This window comes from Micropterus salmoides, unplaced genomic scaffold, assembly GCF_014851395.1.
Source record: "Micropterus salmoides isolate LMB-PRFRI ecotype aquatic unplaced genomic scaffold, ASM1485139v1 Ms_hic_scaffold_1, whole genome shotgun sequence".
Classification (NCBI taxonomy): Eukaryota; Metazoa; Chordata; class Actinopteri; order Centrarchiformes; family Centrarchidae; genus Micropterus; species Micropterus salmoides.
Window position 1 is genome coordinate 39,963,969 of NW_024040040.1, and position 21,453 is coordinate 39,985,421.

At 42.6% G+C, this 21,453-nt stretch overlaps 2 protein-coding genes across 2 annotated transcripts in view; one reads left to right on the forward strand and one right to left on the reverse strand.

The window, feature by feature from the left end:
• Nucleotides 1-2,387, forward strand: part of stau2 (staufen double-stranded RNA binding protein 2) — a 99,067-nt gene extending 96,680 nt beyond the window's left edge. Inside the window, exon 15 of the mRNA XM_038727261.1 lies at nt 829-2,387. Within this exon, the coding sequence (XP_038583189.1) occupies nt 829-864 (36 nt within the window). The 3' untranslated portion in view covers nt 865-2,387. The remainder of the gene's footprint in view (nt 1-828) is intronic.
• Nucleotides 2,388-9,072: 6,685 nt separating this feature from the next.
• rdh10a (retinol dehydrogenase 10a) lies at nt 9,073-20,238 on the reverse strand. Its single transcript, XM_038727277.1, has 6 exons — nt 19,578-20,238; nt 18,855-19,090; nt 12,958-13,056; nt 11,745-11,890; nt 10,924-11,055; nt 9,073-10,745 (listed from the first exon to the last, which is right to left on the reverse strand). Exons 1-6 carry the CDS (start codon nt 19,861-19,863, stop codon nt 10,622-10,624), a joined length of 1,023 nt encoding a protein of 340 aa, XP_038583205.1. The 5' UTR covers nt 19,864-20,238; the 3' UTR covers nt 9,073-10,621.
• Between the last annotated feature and the right edge of the window lie 1,215 nt (nt 20,239-21,453).

Sequence of the window (21,453 nt, forward strand, 5' to 3'; positions counted from 1 at the left end):
TACTTTGCATGATGGCTATCGCTCCCAAGGCTCAGTCATGACAAAAAAAGAGGGCTTTCTCCACTTACTGTGCCCCCCCCCCATTCCCTATCTCCTCCACGACGAGGGAGGGAGGGAGGTAAAGAAGGAAGGAAGGACGATAGCGCAGGGTAAGTAGGAAAAGTAGAGACGGTCTGGGTTTTTTTTGGGAAACCAGGGAGGAAATCAAGCATTTCTGGAGTATTTTCATAGTAGGTGTGCCCTAGGAAAAACAAAAAAAAAGTTTAGGCAGGGCTGTTTTCTTGCAGCCCCATATCTCCTTTAGAGAAAAAGAGGAGAGGAACAAAGAGAGGAAAGACAACCGCAGCGTTATTACGGCTTCATTTACGTCAGAGGAGAGGGGCAAGCAATTGGCAGCAATTGCACTTTCACCTGAGCAGTTAATCGCTCATTTCTAACTCCAGTCTCTAAAACTCATTAAAGTCACCCGCCCTTAGCTGCTGTTAACACATTCTTGGTCATCGGGCTTCAGATAAATGCAGTTATTGAAATTAAAATAAACATCTTTACCCAAAATCAGTAGCTTTTCTTTTGGCAGCTCCCTCTTTCTGATAACAGACACAGAACAGGAGCCACAGCTGATCAGTCAGTGGGAAGCTGATTGAGGTCAAGGACCTCTTAAGTGTCCAGAGAGTCACATTTGAAAAGAATAGCTCATTAAAGGCGGAGTGAACCCTGGTATCTTCCTGTGGAACACGTAGAACAAATTACCAACAGCAGGACTGATTAATAGCAACATCGAGTCATTGGACAGAACCTGCCCTAACACACTTCTATTTGTCTTTTCAGACCAGTGAACCATGTGGGAGGGAGGACGGACATTAAACAGACTAACTCAGGCACCACCACTCAGGTCTGCAAGGATTCAAAGGCTGTCGTCTAGGAGCTGACAACCCCGAACCCCTCCTTCAGCATACACAAACCTGACAAACCCCACCCCTTCACCCTGATCTCCCATAACCTACAACCCACAGTGTCCCCACTACCCGCAGTTCCTGTACTCTCTCTGCACCCCCCCCCCCCCCCTCTCTCCCCCACCCACCCTCCCCCGCCCAACCCCACGATTGCCACTGTATCCTGCAAAACCTGTCAACATGCAATTGGGTGGATGTGCACCGAGAAATGACCGACTAAAACACCATTACCTGAGTCTATGTGAAGACAACGCTATCTTAACACGATTATTGATGATTTCAGTCAAAATTTAAAAAAAAAAAAAGATTTGAATACATGGAACACAAACTAATGAGATAAATGCATGGTACTGTATGAAATCAAGGGAAATCCAAAGTGATACACTGCATAGACACTTTTTCCTTTGGATCAATGTTGGTATGGTTAAAACAAATATGTACATCATGCCATTGAAATACAAAAGAAACATTTTAGGGGAGAGACCAACTTGCGTACAGTAGCTTATATTTTCGGGGGTATTATGTTTCCGTTATTTTATTTTTCTTTTGTTATTTTATTAATCTAACAATGCTTGAGTACTGTATTTAAAATTAACCAATGCCAGTGCTGTGAAAGTTGTAGTTGTTGTCTTCATATATAGTCACCCAGCTTACCTTGTATGCTGACATTTAAAAAAAAAAAGAGTTCATCTATCTATATGGATGTGTATGACTTGCAAGAGTATCATATTCCGAAAAATAACACAGAAAACGTTTTTTTTCATGTGGACAAAAAGGACAAAACTGGCGTTAGCAGTAATCAGTAGAAGTGTTGACCATTGAGGAGGGAAGGTTGGACTAACCTTTACTTCTTAAAGGGGTCTAACCTTCCCGTTTAACATGACCCCACACTGGCATAGCATCACTGGAGCATCGCCTGACCAACAGCGGAGGCAAAAGGCACAGTTTTTAGCTAGAGAAAAAAGGGTCTCATTGCGTCGACAGCGGCTAGTTCTTTGCGCACATTCTCCAATGCCAGTCAACTTTTAACATAAACTCCAGAGGGTTTTGTACAGGCGTTACTGTGTGCCCTCCAGTGAATGAAAAGGCCTCTCCATTCCGGTGATTCTGTGTCAGTGGATCGTGCGCCCGCTCCCCACCCCAGCTCCCACCCCCCTGTCCCCCCACAGTTATGTCGATCACATCTACACCCATTGTGTGTGTTGTATTGACCCGCCAAGGCATCAACTGGGTGCTTTTAATGCCTGCATTCTGGAGTGCGTTTGTTTGAGCGGAGAGAGCCTGCGTTCCCATTCGCAGACGCCCTCCCTGAAAGGCCACTTTGATCACTGACTTGAAGACGTGTCTTCTTCTTCGCTGTGAGTGCAATGTGTAATCAGGCTGTTTCTGTTACTGAAATGCAGTAAAAACACCTCAGTTCATGTGAAAAAAAAACAGTTTCTATGTGTCTTTATTTTCTCCTCCCAACAGGTGTAAACACAACATCACACTCCAACTTGCAAGTCGCACAGTTTCTCCATTAATTCTACTTTTCCCACACATTTTCTAACAGCAATCGCTGGAATAGAAATTGCATTCAAGTACAGTTGAGGTCGGAAGTTTAGATACACCTTAGCCAAATACATTTACTCCCCGTCTTAGGTCAGTTAGGAAAACTACTTTATTTTAAGAATGTGAAATGTCAGAATAAAAAGTAGAGGGAATGCTTTTGTTAGTAGAGGAAACAGCTTTTATTTATTTCGTCACATTCCCAGTGGGTTAGAAATTAGTGTTTGGTAACATTGCCTTTAAATGTTTCAGGTAGCCTTCCACAAACTTCTCACAATAAGTTGCTGGACTTTTGGCCCCATTCCTCCTTGGTCGTACGGGCTTTTTAAGTTTTTCCCACAAATCTTTAGTTGGATTGAGTTGAGGGCTTTGGGATGGCCACTCCCAGTACCTTGATTTTGTTGTCCTTAAACCATTTTGCCACAACTTTGGAAGGTTGCGTCTGGGGTCGTTGGCCATTTGGAAGACCCATTTACGACCAAGCTCTTAACTTCCTGGCTGATGTCTTGATATGTTGCTTCAATATATCCACATAATTTTGCTTCCTCATGATGCCATCTATTTTGTGCAGTGCACCAGTCTCTTGCAGCAAAGCACCCCCTCAACCTTATGCTGCCACCCCACCCCTGCTTCATGGTCGGGATGATGTTATTTGTCTTGCAAGCTTTACCCTTTTTTTCTCCAAACATAATAGTGGTCGTCGAGAGGCTATTTCTCCAAAAAGCAAGATCATTTCAGTTCAGTTCTGTGAATTGTAACTTTGGTAACTCGTTTGAAAGCTCCTTGAAATGCAGATATTAAGCGGACAATGAGTTAAAGTTATTTTGTGAAACTACTTTTCCTCAAGTCAAGAACGCGCTTTCACCCTCAATCCAATGGCAGTTTGGAAAAAGTTCTCTGCACCTGACTCAAAGCCCTGTCTTAGTTAAAATCAAGTACTCAAATAATTATTTTCCAAATAAATCTCAAAGAGAAATAGACTTTATGTTGTCCTTGTAAATAGTTTTTATTGCATCATTAAAGTTTACCTCTTAAATGCCCATGCCACTGCATTCATTATTCATAATGACTAATAAAATCTAATGAGCAAATTATAACAAATTGGGTAGTTGTGCTCCAACAAATAAACAAAAAATTGTAATAGTGTGTTGTTATTCCCACTCTCTTCATTACACATTATCATCTGTTGCTTTGTGTAACGCTGTAGCATGTAGTTTAGGAGTTTCTAGATCCTCCTGCAAGCACAAGATTTATCTACAACCCTAACTCACCATGGTTTCTCATCTCTCAGCAGTCTCATATAGTGTGCCTTATCTTAAAGGATAAGCCTGGGGATATTTTACTGTTTTTTTCTTACCGTCAACAATTCAGACCAAAACCAATTAAGCAAAAGTCTGTCTCACAATACTTTCTGACTTTCCTACCGTGTCTGCGGCTCTCAGTCCTGCGCTCACTGATTTGTACAAAAAAATTTATTTTATTTTTTATTTTTTTAAAGGCTCAGTAATCTAAAACAACTGGGCATTGTAGTTTTTAGCAAGTGCTACTCAATGCAGTAAATCAAGTCTTTGTTGGGGACTATTTTGAACACCAGATTAACACATGCTTGTGAATATTTATGGAAACTGGAGAAGCCTTTGGCTACGCAGACAATACTTATAAGTAGGATCAATTCATTTTAGGTATTGGGTCTTCTCATGGGATTTGGTGACCATAAGAAAAATCTAGAATATCACCAGACTTTTAAATCGTCCCCCTGCAGCATGTTCAGGATAACCTGCTGGTTTTATCAGCAGTTTCATTTTGGGCATCAGTTTCATGCAGCCCCAAAATGACTCACTTTCTGAGGACAAAGACGCTGTTTCATGTCATCCTTCACTCGTGCTTTTTGAAGATCTAGCTTTATAAATGAATAACTACAACTACTTATATGCCATGACATCCTGTTAATTTATACTTGAAACAAACCTCATTCTGCAGTAGGCATGGCCACTTAGTGAAGGAAAAATGCAGTTTCTGCTTACCAAATAGAGACACTTAATCTTTAACTTTATGACTCTCAGATGGACTGATACCCAATAGGTTGCGTTCACCTTATCTATCACATACTTGTGTTGCATCATTCCATCACTTTTACTTGCTTTTCTACTTGTAACTCCACCACCTGTGCTGTCCTCCACGCACGCAGGCCACCTCTGCATCGCCGAGCCCTCTGGCTCTCTCCCATTAGCGAGATGAATGAGCGAACAGGACAGCGGTGGTCTAATTCAACTTCTCTGACTAATGGACTCAGCTGGCAGCTACATCTGCTAGCCATTGAGGAGCGCCAAGGCTGTTCACACACATTAGCAGCAGATCTCTATTCCAGCTTGTCCAGGTAGTGGCAGACCAGCGTGAGGCCGTGTTAGTCCCGAGATGAATTGCCTTGCTCTGACCAGCCAATATGAGAAGTGAACCGTACTGCCCAAAATAGAACAAAATCAATGGGGCTGTGGAGCTTGTTCGTGCCATGCAAAAGCAAATGCCAGAGTCATTGATTTTTGTGGCTGAATTATGCGCCATCGACCCCCTTGAAGTCCTCTATATTAGGGCTGTATTAACACGTGGATAAAAGAGTGAGGGGAATCCTATAGATGTTGATGAATGTCCAAGCAACGACTCAAGCCAAAATCCTAATAGTTTTCTTTCTTGGATGAGTCAAAAGCATTTATGTGTGTACTTAAATAAAGGAATGTTTCACACAATAAGGCCTGCTCTGAGCTACACCGAGTCCTGGAGTGGCTGGATTTGTGATGATTGCTTCTGTGCACATAAGAGATCGTAGCTGTCAGTACAGCGCTCCTTCATATTAGAACTAATCTGCTGCTGAGCAACTTTATCCGGCCCCGATTAGTCACGGCAAAGGAGTGCTGTGGGCTGAAGCTCTGACATCTCCACACTTCTCTGTAATGCACCGAGGAGGTTGGAGAGGAACCTGCAATCAGAATCTGGAGGGTGGGTGTATTCTGTCACCCACCGAGAAATCAATTTGTTCTGTGGTGAGATGGGTGTCTGCTATCCTGATAGACGTGTGGAGGATCACTGAACTCCCAGATTCCATTTTGCATTCAACAGCGTTAAGATTTTGAAGGTAAAGCTTTGTTAGATGAAGAAACGTACTTTGTTGATCTGGTTTCTAGACCATAATGCTGTTAATCAATAGATATTTTTGCTTCGAGTGTCTAGCAGAGATTTTGGTATTAAGACACATACAGTCATGGCCAAAAATATGGGCACCCCTGCATGTCTGTCACATAATGCACTACTTCTCCCAGAAAACTGTCACAATTACAAATGCTTTGGTTTATTACTTTTGTTTGCATTGGAACAACACAAAAATAGCAGAGGAAAAAGCCAGATTTGAGACGTTCCGCACAAAAATGGACAGGATAAAATTATTGGCACATTTGAAAATCTTCAGAAATAAGTGTATTTTAAGCATGTGATTTCCCTTTAATATGTAATTAAACTCACCTTTAGCAATTCACAGGTGCTGGTACTGGCAACAACCAGTTCAAATGAAGAAAGGTTGACTCAACCTTTGTGTTGTGTGTCTGTGTGTACCACACTGAGCATGGACAAAAGAAAGAAGAGAATTTTGGCAAAGCATGGACACTCATGGCTACAAGTCCATCTCCATCCATAGAAATTTTAATGTTCCTGTGCCCACTATGCGGAACACTGAAAAAATTTACAGCCTATGGCACTGTAGCTAATCTCCCTGGACGAAGACAAAAGAGAAACATTTATGAAAGATTGCAACGGAGGATTGTTCAAACAGTGGATAAAGAACATCGATTAACTTCCAAACAAATTCAGGCTGATCTGCAGACAGAGGTTGCAGCAGTGTCAGCACAGACTATCTGTTACCATCTGAATGAAAAGGGAGGACAGAAACATAAAAAGCCAGATTGGAGTTTGCCTAAACTTTCCTGAGGAATGCAAAATCCTTCTGTGAGAATGGCCTGTGGACAGATGAGACTAAAATAGAGATGCTTGGTAAAGCACACCATTCTTCTGTTTTCATAAAAATAAAACGAGGTTTTCAAAGAAAAGAACACTGTCTCGTGTAAAACTTGGTGAAGGTTCACTGATGTTTTGTCGTTGCTTTGCTGCTTCTTGCACTGGATATTTTGACCGTGTGCATGGCATTATTAAATCTGAATACCAAAGAATTTTGGGCCGCAATGTAGGGCCCAGTGTCAAAAGATTGGGTCTCCGTCAGAGGTCATGGGTCTTACAGCAGGACACTGACTCAAAGTATAATTTAAAAAGCATCCAACAATGGTTTAAGCACTGCAGAGTTCTGAAGTGGCCAGCAATGAGTCCAGATCTACACTGAACAAAATTGTAAATGCTACACTTGTTTTTGCCCCCATTCATCATGAGCTGAACTCAAAGATCTAAGACTTTCTCTATGTACACAAAAGGCCTATTTCTCTCAAATATTATTCACAAATCTGACAAAATCAGTGTTAGTGAGCCCTTCTTTGCCGAGATAATCCATCCATCTCACAGGTGTGGCATATCAAGATGCTGAGCAGACAGCATGGGTATGACACAGGTGTGCCATTGGCTGGCCACAATAAAAGGCCACTCGAAAATGTGCAGTTCCATCACACAGCACAAAGCCACAGATGTCGAAAGTTTTGAGGCAGTGTTCAATAGGCATGCTGACTGCAGGATTGTCCACCAGACCTCTTGCCGTGAATTGAATGTTCATTTCTCTACCATAAGCCGTCTCGAGGACCTCCACATCCAGTATCTTCACCTCCAAGATCATCTAAGAACAGCCACCCGGACAGCTGCTGCAACAATCGGTTTGCACAACCAAAGAATTTCTGCACAAACTGTCAGGTACCGTCTCAGGGAAGCTCATCTGCATGCTCGTCGTTCTGACTGTAACTTCGCACAGCCATTGAAGAGGAGTGGACCAACATTCCACAGGCCACAATCAACAACCTGATCAACTCTATGCAAAGGAGATGTGTTGCACTGCGTGAGGCAAATGATGGTCACACCAAAAACTGACTGGTTTCCGGACCCCCCGGACTCCCCCAATACAGTGAAACTGCACATTTTCAAGTGGCCTTTTATTGTGGCCAGTCTAAGGCACACCTGTGTAAAACCCATGCTGTCTGATCAGCATCTTGATATGCCACACCTGAGGTGGATGGATTATCTCAACAAAGAAGAAGTGCTCACTAACACAGATTTTGACAGATTTGTGAACAATATTTGAGAGAAATAGGCCTTTTGTCTACATAGAGAAAATCTTAGATCTTTGAGTTCAGCTCATGATGAATGGGAGCAAAAACAAAAGTGTTGCGTTATAATTATGTTCAGTGTAAATCCCGTAGAGTTGGCAGAAGAGGAGTGGTCCAGACACCAAACAGACACCAAAAACAGTGTTTTTACCACATTTAATGTATCCATATAACTGTTACATTATATTTTCTCTGTAATTTTATTATTCATTTAAAGGCAGTAGTTTTACCCCTTAATTTATGAGCCTTCTATACACAAACAAGAAGACACTTCTGGAGAAGAAATAGTACATCATGTTCCTGTTTTTATTTCCTTGGCCTAAAAATGATCAAATCCCACCCCAATCAATATGCTTGCTTATTGTCACTTAATTTGACTTGATGTTTGAACATCACTGTGCAGAATTAAATGTGTCAAAAAATGCATTATAACTAAGCTCAAAAACTGCCTTGTATAACTTGTAACTTCAGAATATGAACAGCACCGTAGGTCATTAAAATCCTCACAAATACTGATACCTCAAAGGCCACTACAGCATGCAAAGAACTCAGTTTGAGCATGTGAGTCCAAATCTAGCTCATGACATCCTAATGCAACACCAATTAGGAAATGTTGCTTTTTTTCTTGTTTTCCTTTAGTGAAGTAAATGGTAGGGGTTTCATTATTACTCCCAGACAGTTGCCAAAACTGTCTACAAAACTTTAACCCAAAGTTTGCACTAACTGTTAAGTCACCCAAACCCTGAATTATTTTTATTCTTTAATGATGTAGTAAAATATTTTACTCACTGCTAACCTTTCTGTAACTCCCAAAATGACTCTGTGCACCCTCTTTCCTTTTTAGTGACTTACAGCGTGACTGTCGGACTCTTGTGTAAGCTTAATAATCACATGCCTGCTTGTGCTGTGCGTACAATACATTTACTCAAAGGCAAATGGCTGTTGCAGTCTTTCACTGACACCCATATCTTAAGGCTGCCTGACTCAGTGTGGCACAATGTGGGAGGGCAGTGATAGTAATACTAGTGAAAAGAGTAGTCATAAAGAGGAGAAAAGGGCTGGGTGGATGTCATCTTAACAGACTGTTTAAGAAGTTAATCAGCATTGCAAAAGATCTTTCCTGTCACTTAACTGTGGTGATTCACAGCATGCAGAACAACAAATCCTAACCACTACTACAAGTATTGAATTTTAATCACAGCTCGGATTACCAGCATTAGAAAGAAGAGTGTGGGTGTAAAATAACTGAATGTCAGACAGGAACAGAGTTTTCCCCTACAAATTTAAGGTTTATTTCCTTACTGCCATTCGGGTTGAGATTTCACATGCCGACTGGCGGGTAATAATGAACACTATTTAATAATCTAAATCACTTTTATTAATTTAAGTTAGGTAGACACACTAAACATTTGGAACCACATTTGCTCAGCTATGGAGCAGTCTTCAGAAAATTACAAAAAAAAAAAAAAAAAAAAAAAAAAAAAAAAAGGCTTATGTCATACTGTCAAAAAAAAAAAAAGGCAAAAATTAAGAGGTAGAGAATTTAGGCTCATCACTGTGACTGAAGGAATAATGCCTATTGGAATGTAGTTGAAATTCAAAAACTCTTGTCGTCCCAAAACATAATATATGCATACATCAAACGGTGGAAACAGTCATTTGGAGAAACTGGGGTATTCACAACATTAAGACATTTACATTTCACTTTAACTGGACAATAGACAGGAGTGTTAAAGTGTTACTTCGGGAAGAATGATGAAAGCTAGTGTTTAATGCATTTCTCCCTCAACCACACATTAGGGCTGGGACAGCGGTTCGCCTCGCGTTACAGCCTGTGTCGATATTTTTTTGGACAATATAATATTGTAACAGAAGAATTTCCAATATAAACACCACAGATCTGAAAATAAAATAAATTTCCTCCGTTTCTCCCAAAGCAGTACATTCTGAATGTGTCACACATGCTAGATCAACCCGGGACTCCCTCGTTCCACTTTTCTTTTGAGAAGTTAGTTAATACAGGCCTGAAATAACAGGACCTTTAAAAAAGGGACAATGGATTTCATTACACTGGAAACCACTTTGAAGATTTAAATCAGCCACAATCTGGCCTTGAAATGTCCCACTTGGAATGTGTAGACCTTATCGTCAACATATGCTACATGTGTGTGACTTAATATGGTAAGCTTTAATTTGGAAATATTCATCTCGCTTTGTTTTTAAATGGCACAAGCTATAGTAGCTGCAAACCAATTTCCTGACTGAAAGAGCCTCTGCATGGGGAGACATTAGTTCGAAATGCTGTGATGAACCTTCCTACACAGAATGCTGGCAGTGTAGAGAAAAATCAGAAATTACAGTGCATGTCTACAAAAATAAAATAAAAGTGAAACTTTTTTTACTGTTTGTACAGTAACATACTGTATATTTCCACAATGACACTAGATAAGGCTGGTGACTACAATATGTAAATAGTTATTGGATACCTTTTCTGTACGATTTCAAAACTAGTGACACAGAATATAGAAGGTTTCTTTAAACAAACTTTTAAAAAAAACAAAAACACAACAACCCACACAAACAAAAAAGACAAAAACAGACAGGTCAAATAAATCCGTTGTGTAGTACACAGCTTTCTTTGTTCCAAAGGAACAATATGATAAACCTTTGCATTTGCTCAGCGCAAGTGCACCAGTCTAGATTCAGTCTTTCCTAATCCATCCATCTTCCCCATTTTTATCCTCAGTGGTTGTTTCCTCATGCTTGCAGGTTTATGTGCCTCCGTTCGTGTTACAAACAGTGCCCACCCCCTCCCTAGATCCCGTTCTTCGCCTCATTGTTGTTCATGGCCTCCTTTCTTTGAGCTAGGAAGGGGTACATGCACTTGTCGGCGCCTAGGAACCGGTACATGCACACAATGGCCTCGAAGGGCAGGATGCTGCGGAGAGAGGACAGATAAAAAAAAATATATATATATATATAAGTGACACAAGATACTCCTGTATAGTTTACTGAGAGCTGATGGCGTAATGGCGGAGGGAATGTGTAAAGGGGGGATTTATAGGAAGGAAAAAACAAAACACAGGATATTTGAATGTAGACGGTAGGCAGCTCACTTTTTCATGAAGTTGACCATATAGACAATGCGAGGTGTACAGATCATGGGCTGGTCGGTGAGGATGGCCCTCATGGCCTGTTTCACACAGAACTCTGGCTTCAGAGGAGGCAGAAAAGGCTCAATCTCCTTCCTGAAAAACAAATATAGCACACCAGTTATTTACAGGCCCAAAATTCAGGGAATCTAATTTACTAAAAACAGGCTCAGATTTGGAAAGCCAATTATGTTTGAAATCATTCTGGAACTGGAGTGGAAAGGGCTATTGCAGATTGACCGTTTACTTTTTATTGAATTTAGAGTGCGTTTAATTTAAACATGTTGGAATATATACTTTAAATTGCTAGAATCACAACACATTTAATCCATCCATGTATAAAGTGATACATGAGCATGGTAATAGTGATTGCTCCAAAGTGGAGGGACGCTGAGACAAATGCACACCTGCTGACTGTAACCATCAAACAAACTGAGGACTATAACAGCAGCAGAAAGGGGGTGGGGATAGCCCAGGTGCACCTGTTGGTGAGGTTTTCCCCTGGGAAAGTCTCTGTAAGCACAGCTCTAACCAATGTCATACAAGTGACTTTATGATATCTAAACACCAAACAAACCATCAGCTGCTGCTTTGAAGTTCATAAAAAAAAAAAAAAAAAAAAAAAAAAAAAAAAAAAAGGTGTTTGTAAGGCAAGTTTATATGGTGAAAATTGGAGATTACAAACTGATCCCAGGTGCAAGAAAGCTCCCCCCCCCCCCCCCCTTTTAAAGAGAAGGAGCTGCACACACAAAAACAATTAGACTAGCCAGTGTGTTTAAGCTAACCTTATCCTGCAGCCTTTGAACATTCCTGTGTCAACCAGGTAAGGGCACACCAGAGTCATGTTGATGCCATCCTTCTCTGAGGCCTTCAGCTCATGGCTCAGTGACTCGTGGAACCCAATGGCACCAAACTTACTGGCACAGTAATCCTGAAGGGAGTAAAAAAGAGAACAGGTTAGCCCTGTAAAACGGCCTCTGCCCACACCCAGGGACCACAGAGAACATTATCAAACATGCCCCGTGGGCACAGAGGTCTCTCCTTGCCGTTAATGATACAGCCACAAAAACCTGAGCAAGCCTGTCCAATGGTCTACAGTTTCATTAGCATTCTTCAGTGGTGCATCAGGAGACTGCTTTGCTTGGCGGGAAGGTTTTGATGTGGTTTGCCAAGGAAATAATCTTTTTTTAAAAAAAAAAGGCTTGGGCAAACAGATGCATGTCGATAAACATGGGGAGGATAAAGAGATTTGACAGTGCCCACATGACAGGCGAGGGCTTTCCCTAAAATTAATGTGCATGTGCTGAAATCACATTCCAGGAAGCATAATAGTTTAACAAAAACTCACTAGTTGCTTTGAAGGGAGGAGGGAGGGCTTTAATCATTATGAATGAATGCTTGTACAACAAAAGCAAATGTGCAGCTATAAAAACAAAAGGCAAATTTAGTAGTAGTAGTCGTCCCTGTAGACGATCTGAAACTGACACCATTCTCAGCAAAGGGGATAAATGAGAACTCTGTTCTCTGAAATATCAAAATAAAACCATTTAGGAGGGCTACCAATTTACTCCCTCTGTGGTTATGGAGATAAATGACTCTAATATTTTAATATGCATAAAAACCACACACTCTATAGGAAGGAAAACCAAAACCTTATCCATTGAAAGATGCTGTGAGCTGAATACTGAGTGAGCACCAAGTTGTTCACAAAAGCGGTGATGAAGATGTCTGTCCCTTGGGGAGCTGTCAGCTCATTCTGGCCCTGGGGCCAGAACCCAATAGGGACCCAACACCCCCACTGCTGCAGATAGAGGAATCCATAAGAGGCTCCCCAACGCTCATCTGTGTCCCTTAATTTAACGGGTGGAGGGACAACTAGAGAAAGGGGGCCTTACCTCCCCTGGCCCAGTGTGCTAGCTGGCACGCTGAGGGCCTTGGAGAAAAAGCACTGGTTTTGGATGGTGGGAACGATGGGATGTGTTTGTGTATGATACTAACCTCCACTCCAGCTGTGCTGAATAAACCCAGGGAGCTGGCAACTGTCACAATGTGGCCATGATTCAGCTCCAGCATCTTGGGGAGAAACGCCTTGGTGGTCTGGGGGAAGGACAGAAGAGACAGAAGGGCACAGGGGGAGAAAAGAAGAAGAAGAAAAAAAAAGAGAAGGTTAGTTCACTTGTGCAGTTTGTCTGTGCCAAAGCCCTTTGATCCTCTGCCTCCCTCTCATTCCCCCTCGCCATGTGTTTCTCCCTCTTCTCCATGGTGATGCAGAGAGAGGCGTCTGAATGAGAATTCATAACAGGCCGACCAAGACAAAAAAAAAAAAAAAAAAAAAAAAAAGTGATCAGTCTGAGCACTTGAGGTGCAGCATTTGAGTATGAAAATACAATATTAAGCTGGAAGTTTTCCTTTGTGGTAGGTGTGAATTAGATGAGGGAAGGAAGGACTGATGGTCCCCCCCCCCCCCCTTCAGGTATTCACTGAACTGAAGGTGTGTGCGCTGCTGTACAATCTGTTCTTTTCCCACACAGATCTGGTGCCCGTCGTTGGGTCTGGCTCTAAAGACTTGGTGACAACACCAATCATAGGCCTCCGTTCACTCAACAATACAATTCAACCTCTCGTCTACCCACGCAGCCTCGCGCCCTGCCCGAGCCGCAGTCAGCGGGACAATCGCTGGCGAGACGAGGCCGGAGATGAAAGGGTTTCACCCGAGTGCCACGTGAGAGCCCGAGTGGTTCCACCAGCCAGTCCAATGGGGAGTTAGTGAGGCGGTGTGAAGGGTAACCCCGCGGAGGGGATTCAGAGAGAGACAGAGAGTGTTAGCAGTTACAGCTGATTAACCTATGGATCCATTCTTCATCCTGCCCGTCTGCTGACTTTGGACACAGCATGAGCCAATCAGCAGGTGTGACATGTGACTGCAACGATAGGAACTGACCAATCACTCTCCCACTAGGAGGTCTACAAAACAACCAGCAGGCCTTTTGTTGCTAGCACTGTTAGATCTATTGAAGTCAGATATGCGCTGCCATAGTGAAGAACAAAGCATGTGACTCTTAAAATGTCAGTGAAGTTGAAAATAAAAAACCCAGAGGACACCTTTACATCACAACACCACAAGCTTCCCCATGGTGTCGAAACACACTGTCTTACATACTTTTTAATCTATAACTACTTCTGCTGGCTGCAGTAAGTCATTTAAAACATGTAAAATGTGGCATCTTTGGATTCTTTAGTACGCAATTTTAAGATATCACTTAAGGTTTCGGAAAACTGGGGAGAGCATTTCTTATTACTTTTGACCAATTGGAAGCTGGGAATGAACTTTCCCAGCTTCCAATAATTTTGTGGTCATAAAATGAACAGTTTCATTGGTTGGTACAGTATGTAATCCTGGCCAGAGAAATGATTAAGCCTCCTTTTGTAAACATTTGGCTGGAGGGGAGCACTGAGCCAGAGAGTGCACGGTACCAGGTAGTACAGCCATGAAACCACTGGCACGGAAGGAAAAGCCTCATTAAAACTGCCCCCAGAGATTAACTACATCAGACCTACCGACAGTAATCTCTGCTATCTGTATTAAACCCCTTTCTCCTTGTTCTGTGTAGAGAAAGGCTGGGGCAACAAAGATGACTTCACCGTTTGAGTTCATTCTATAGCCAGGTACAGTACAACAGATTTGACTGTACTCCCAACATCTGCACTTTTCCAGGACCTACAATTTAAAGTTGCTGCAATATTCAATGCATTGAATGAGCCCAAAGGGGTGGGAGCGAGGGAACGTGAGGCCTGGGTAAAAGCTGAGAAAGGCCTCTATAAGCCAGAATGGCAGCGGATGAGGGAGAGAGTTGCGTGCAAATGAAGCATTAACTTAAGATATGCCCATACCTGACTTGAGCCAACGTTTCCCCCAACTCCCATAGCAACTTTCAGAGAGCAGGGAATGACTTGATCTGGCACAGAACTGTACAGCTAAAGCCAACACTCAGACACAACTGGACAATTTTTTGCTGAGTGGTCTGAAAGTAACTGGAAATGATGGGAAGAAAAGGCTGACTTCCCTCAGCTGGAGGACGAGGCTAAACATGAACAAACGTCCCGTCTCGCTCCCACCCTCGCGCTATGTCCTGCTTCTCATGGCAGCTCTGGCATGTGGGTATGACCCCCGCTGACCTCTCAGACACAAAATGTGTGAAGGCAACCAGGGGCTCGTGTCTTACATCAGAGCGGCCGTAATTGGGTCTCAACGCTCCCTTGTTCCGCTAAATTACCCGCTGACACAGTCGGGCCTCCTTGGCCTATGTGGGGGTGCTTTGCCCGCTGCACCCCCTAATTGGTGCGTGCCCCCAGGAGCATTTAAGCCACACAAAGCTTCTTGCAGCTGGGGTGTCAGGCTGCATTAGTGCTAGCGCCTGACCAGCAGGAATATGAACAAAATATTGGCCTTTGCGTCGGACCAGATGGCCATTTAATTGGGCTGACTTCTCCCCGGACGAGAGAATTTTGGGGGGTGGTGGGGGGACCTGAGCTCAAGAGCTTGTCTGACACTACAACAGATCATGGAATTTGAGTGGGTTAGGTTTACTGGTCATCAGGGATGATGGATGCAGATTGGTCATGTTGTGGCAGTCTTTGCTAATCAGTGAGCCTCTGCTACAGAAGACCAAACCTCAAACCCCCTGCTGGTTGGACTACTGCAGTTCAAGTTACCTGGAAAGCAACCACATTTCCTTGTTCTTTCCTCACCATTCTAATAATTTTACTCCCATCTACTGCTGAAACAATTCAGCCATTTTAATAGATAAAAACATTTTTGAAAAAAAAAAAAATGCCAACCATTCTTTGGTTCCAACTACTCAAATGTGACAATTGTATGTTCTTCATGATGACCGTAAACTGAACATATTTGGGTTTCGGACTGTTTGTCAGATAAATCAGAACATCTGAATCACAGTGGGCTCTGGGAAATTATAATGGGTATTTTTCAATAGAATGTAATGTGTGGCAGATTAATAGATAAAGGTAATAGTTGCTGTCTTAATCCCATCCTTTGAGATACAAACAGGTACATGGTCTGGGAGAGACTGAACATGAGTAGTCATGGCTAGCTCCAGTGAGAGGTACAGGTGCACTGGGAGTGAGGAGAGGCCAATATAAAACCAGTCAAGTAGGACCCTTCTGCCTGGCTGCCTCCTTTCTCTGGATACAGCAGGAATGCGGCCCACGGGACTTGGCTCCTGTCGCCTGGCATCTTGTCAAACTGATCCACAGACAAGAAACCAATTGTCAGATAAAGTGGGTCAGCAGCAGCTTACCATTACCCTCTCGCCTTGCCTGTGGATGGGACGGCATTGCCTTCCTTCCTCTTCTTTCCTCTGCTCTTTTCCCGCCATATTACTGTCAAACGCTCTGCGCTTTCATGTAGTCGCACAAAAGCGGTGCGATTTCCACGATGAGGGGGTGAATTACTGCTTATTGTTCATGAACCGCCTGTTGGATAACAAGCTCAAGATGCTTAGGGATGAACACACAAAAACTCTGACACTTGACATGACTGCACAGTCCCAGTCCTGGCATGACTAAAAACTGAGGCATCAGAAATCGCCAGCTGGACTAATCAAAGCAAACTAATTAAACGTTATGACCCCCCTGTCTCTTAAAAAAACCAAAAAAAAAAAAAAACCCCACCATAATAGAGGGGTGAGGGACTGAATCATAGCTGTTCGTGTGTATGTGCGTGTATGTGTGGCAGAGCCAGATGAACAGAGCTGGCCTCCGTGACTGCCATGCAGCTGCACCCATTGCTGAGCTGGGCCGATCTGGCAGACAGACCACCACATCACGATTACCATTCGTTTCCTGTTCATGTCTCCATCCCTGCCTTATTACTATTACACTGTATACGATGGTGTGTTTGGACAATTGTAGATTAAAAAAAAAAAAACAAACAAACAAACACTCTAAGTTACAGAGCTGGGAAAAGAAAAAAAAAAATTCACTTTTTCCTAGGTATATAATTTGGGGGGGTTGCCAAATAGTGGTGCTTGGATAAGATGCACACCTCAAGGAGAATCTAGGTATACGGCTGAAGCCTAGAAAAAAACGAAATGACAAAAGGTGGCGAAAGCAACCTCATCTGCATATTAAGTCAACGTCTCTTTTGTAATATCGTTTAAGTGTCAGCGTTCTATAAGAAGCATTGACAGCATGTACCTTGAATAAAGAAGGTTTAAAATCCACTTCAAACTTTGTATGACTAGGCCCTAAACTGAGTGTATTAGTTGAGTCATAAACCACAATTAAGCCATTTAAAAAAAAAAAAGACTGTTTTGTAAAAAAAAAATTTACATAAACAAGGGTTTGTGTAATGTACCACCTGCATGCAGTGAGCAACTGTCCAGTGTTTGTATTAGTAAGGAAAGTGGACAGGTCCCTGTTAGTCTAAGCTCTATTCATCTAGCTTGTGTCTTTAATGAACCACATCCTCTATGCTGGCTGTCACCATTCATTAAGTCCCCCTTTCATCTGCCCCCCCCCCCCCCCCCCGTAAAGAAACCATGCTTGCCTCAGAATATGGAAGATCACAAAACGGACCCCTTTTAAAAATCCCAAATCTGCCACCCAACCACTGGATGTGACTCTAAATCCTCAGTTTAAAAGAACGTGGACGCGCATGAATAGTTGAATTGAGCACCCATTAAGGAGGAAATACACAACCTGTCTGACAACACAAGAGATTTTCATGCTCAATTAGGGAGCTTCACAATCACTGGTTTCATGGTATCATTGAAAATACAGTTCTCGGTTTAAAAATTTTTTTTTTTTTTAAAAACAGGGGGTGGGGGGGGTCAAGCCTGCGGCCAAAATCTCAAAGTGCCCATCATCTGCGTCACTAGACACACTGCTCAATATATCGTGACAAACACAATCTAAGATGAAATGGTCAATTCAGAGCCCGGACACCAGACAAAGGACACACTTTCATTCCTTGCAATTTACTCTACAGCAGGCATATAAACCAATTTGTGCACAATCACTACTATTGTTCAACAGATGTTGCCATAGCCAATCAATGCAATCAGTCACCATTACCGTTTTGTATGGAAGAGGAGCTTGAATACTCGATGCTCAACTCAATCCCATCAGCAAGGTTGCTGATCTTCATAGATTTGTAATTGCCAGACTGAAACCATCAAAAAACACAAAATCTGTGACAGCACCTGGCCTGTTCAATGCTGCAGCTTATTGCTGATCTAAAGTGCAACATATTCACTCCAAGTCTGCATAGCCTTTAAGATAAGGATTTGCACTGAAAGGCCCGAGGAACCGAGCCAGAGAAAAATCTGATACACAACAAATCACCGCCTGCCAACAAACTGTGATGAGCTGATCAGACACAGATCTAGCCCACGTAGAGAACCCCCTGCTTCCATCACGCAACTCAGATTTGTGCAGATCTGCACGGCAAAGGGTAGGAGAAGGAAGGGCTGACATACCACGATGATCGTCACTGATTGAGGGCTGCCAAAGAGCAGCGAAGGCCAAATTCAAAAAGCCAAACCCCTGACTTTCCTCTGGCAGGATGAAACTAAGCGGAGCTGAAAGTTAAACATGTAGGCCAACTATTTATGGTCATACTTTCTCAAACCTGGAGGCATACACACTGACCTCTGATTCTTGAGCTTGGCACACAGAAGGACAAGATTATGGAGAGACATGCATGTCAGACTGGAAACATTCCTATGAACCTCTCACAGTAAACTCTTGATAATGGAAACGCAGGTAGATACAAATCATACTATAATTCCTAATATCTACATACAACTCACATTACTCAGCGATCACTCTTTTCAGCTGGGATGGCATGCTTTATTGCCTGTGCCACTACTCACCCAGAAGTGTGCGTGGCAGTTGACAACCATGGTGCGCTCGATCAGCTCATCTGGGCACTCCAGAAGGTGATGGCCAGAGACGACGCCGGCATTGTTGATCAGTATGTCAACATCTCCCACCTCTCGACGCACCTTCTCGGCTGTAGAATACACGCTCTCCCGTTTGCCAACGTCGCACACATAGGTGTAGACCTGCGGCTGGAAAGGAGGGACCTCCTCTACCCCCCCAACTGGCCCTGCAGGGGGAAAAGGGATGCAAGCAGAGATGACAAAAGTGAAGGTTTGTTCAGCAGGCTCACCAGGTATTGTAACTAATAAGTCTTAAAGGGAAATTAGATGGACATTTAAAAATATTGGGGATTTTGTCAGTCTCCACATTGAAATTATTCAGAGATTATAATGCATGTTAAGAGATCACTTTACATTGGAATGTTTCACACTTTTTTTTATTAAGTATTTAAAAGAAGTCACACTTGTTTGAAATTCTGAGACTGTGTGCAGAGGTGTGTGAGGCGTTGCAGCAATGTCCACGTATGTTGCTATGTAACACATTCATCAGTGTGGTCATTGTTAAATAGTCTGCCTAGAAGAACACCGTTTCAAGTATCCTTGGAATATACCGCTGCAGAAACAAAACGTAATGCGACCCAAAACGCACGATTTCGCTGACCATGCGTAAAAAGCTAATGACATCCTAATTACCGCAAAGAAAGCACAACTTACCCTCTTTAGTTATGGGAGTGTCCAGCTCGTGGTATATCTGCCGCACCATCTCAGCGGTTTCCTCGTTGCTTTGGCTGTTTATATCCCATAACACCAGTGTCGCTCGTCTCCGGGCAAACTCCTTGGCGAAGAGCCGCCCGAGGCCGCTCCCAGCCCCGGTGATCACGCACACCTGTCCGGCCACGCTCTTCTCCTTGGGCCGCACAACCCATTTCGCCCCGGCAATTACAAAGGCCCAGAGCACCTTCAAAATGACCACGAAAAACTCCACAATAATCATCACCATACTGACTTTCTATCAATTCAACTAAAAGGAGCGGAAACAAGCGCGGGGAATGTTTGTCTTGAAACCTGTTTGCAGCAGAGAGGTGGGCTCGCGCCAACAAACTTGAACAGAAAGAGAGCAGGCAGGAAACTGTGCTGGCAACGCTCATGCACACAAGTGGGGAACAAAAAGAAAAGCGCAAAGCAGGAACCCCACAACTTCTTAGTGAAAAGAGAGTTCAGATGCTGTTCAGTCAAGAGTCCAGTTGCAGTGAGTTACGGGCAGCTACTACGACTTGTGCCTCCCACTTCCTCTGCTGCTCCTCCACTCATGTCATCCTCTACCCGCGTCTCACTCGCTATTTATGCAGTCCACCCAGAGCTAGACCCAATAGGACTGAGACTTGAGCGCCTGTCACAATAAAGCGCCAGGTCCATACACTACACTCAGAGGTGATGTAACCTAAAAGTTTTTTTTTAATCTGTTGAGATTTTTTTCCCCACTTCAATATCTCAAAGGAAGATCAGATAGAGAATTTACTTTCCTGCCCGGTTTGAGCCGCTGTAGATGCGCTCTTACGCTTTTTTTATATTTAAAACAAAGTTATTTATAAAAACATATAGCCTATTTCTTTAGCCGCCAGTTGTAAAAAACGAGAATGTCAGATTAACTATTCCACTGGTCTTAATTCATTTCATGAAAGATCTTGTTTGAATCATATTTTCTTGTTAGGATGAATTGGGAGTTTAGATCCATTTCTTTACGAAAAGAAATTAAGCTTGTGGGATATGACCACAGATCAAGCCATAACCCAACCTTATGTCATTTTAGGTGTTTTTTATTTGAACGCAACAGGCTACTGAACTTAAATCAGAAGCCATGAGTTTAAGACATATCACAGAAATTTACTTGCAAACATCCGATCTGTTTATTGTGGAAAGTGAAAGTGGATCGTTAAGGTAGCCAAAGGTTAGACTGCGTACCCAATCACACGTAAAAAAATGAATGATGATGGCATACACGCAGACATGCCTTCTACCAGAACAGGCGCATCTGGGGGTGCGTTCAGTGTGTTTTTACCGGTTTTATTTTTTATTTTTATTTAAGGCAGCCAACGCTTACGACGTCGTGTACCGTCTTGCTGCAGCCTTTAAGATGTGTTTGCCCCTGTTTGGTGGCCGTGATGGGAGCCAAACCACTAGCGGAAGAACCCCACATTTCTTAATGTAATAGCCTACTAAAATACATTGCATTCAGTGAAAGTCCTATTTTAATTTACGCTTCATAAAAAGTAAGTATAAAAGCAATAGCCCTATATTAAAAGCAAAAGTAGGCCTACTTATTCTGAAGGTTTTATTTGAAGGATTAGTTTAATATACTGTCGCTCTCCATGCTATTTAGGCCTATCAGTCCATATGCTTTTCAAGCAAAATATTTTCTTTTATAAAAAATATACATAGGCTATATAAAAATATCTGCATAAGATTTTGCAGAGAACATAAATAATGTTACTCAAGTAAAGTAAAAGTGTGTCAAAACTGTAGACTACGTGGGCCTCACTTTAAAAAAAAAATAGCCTAAGTGTGCATCTTTAATTTGGCTTTTGAATTC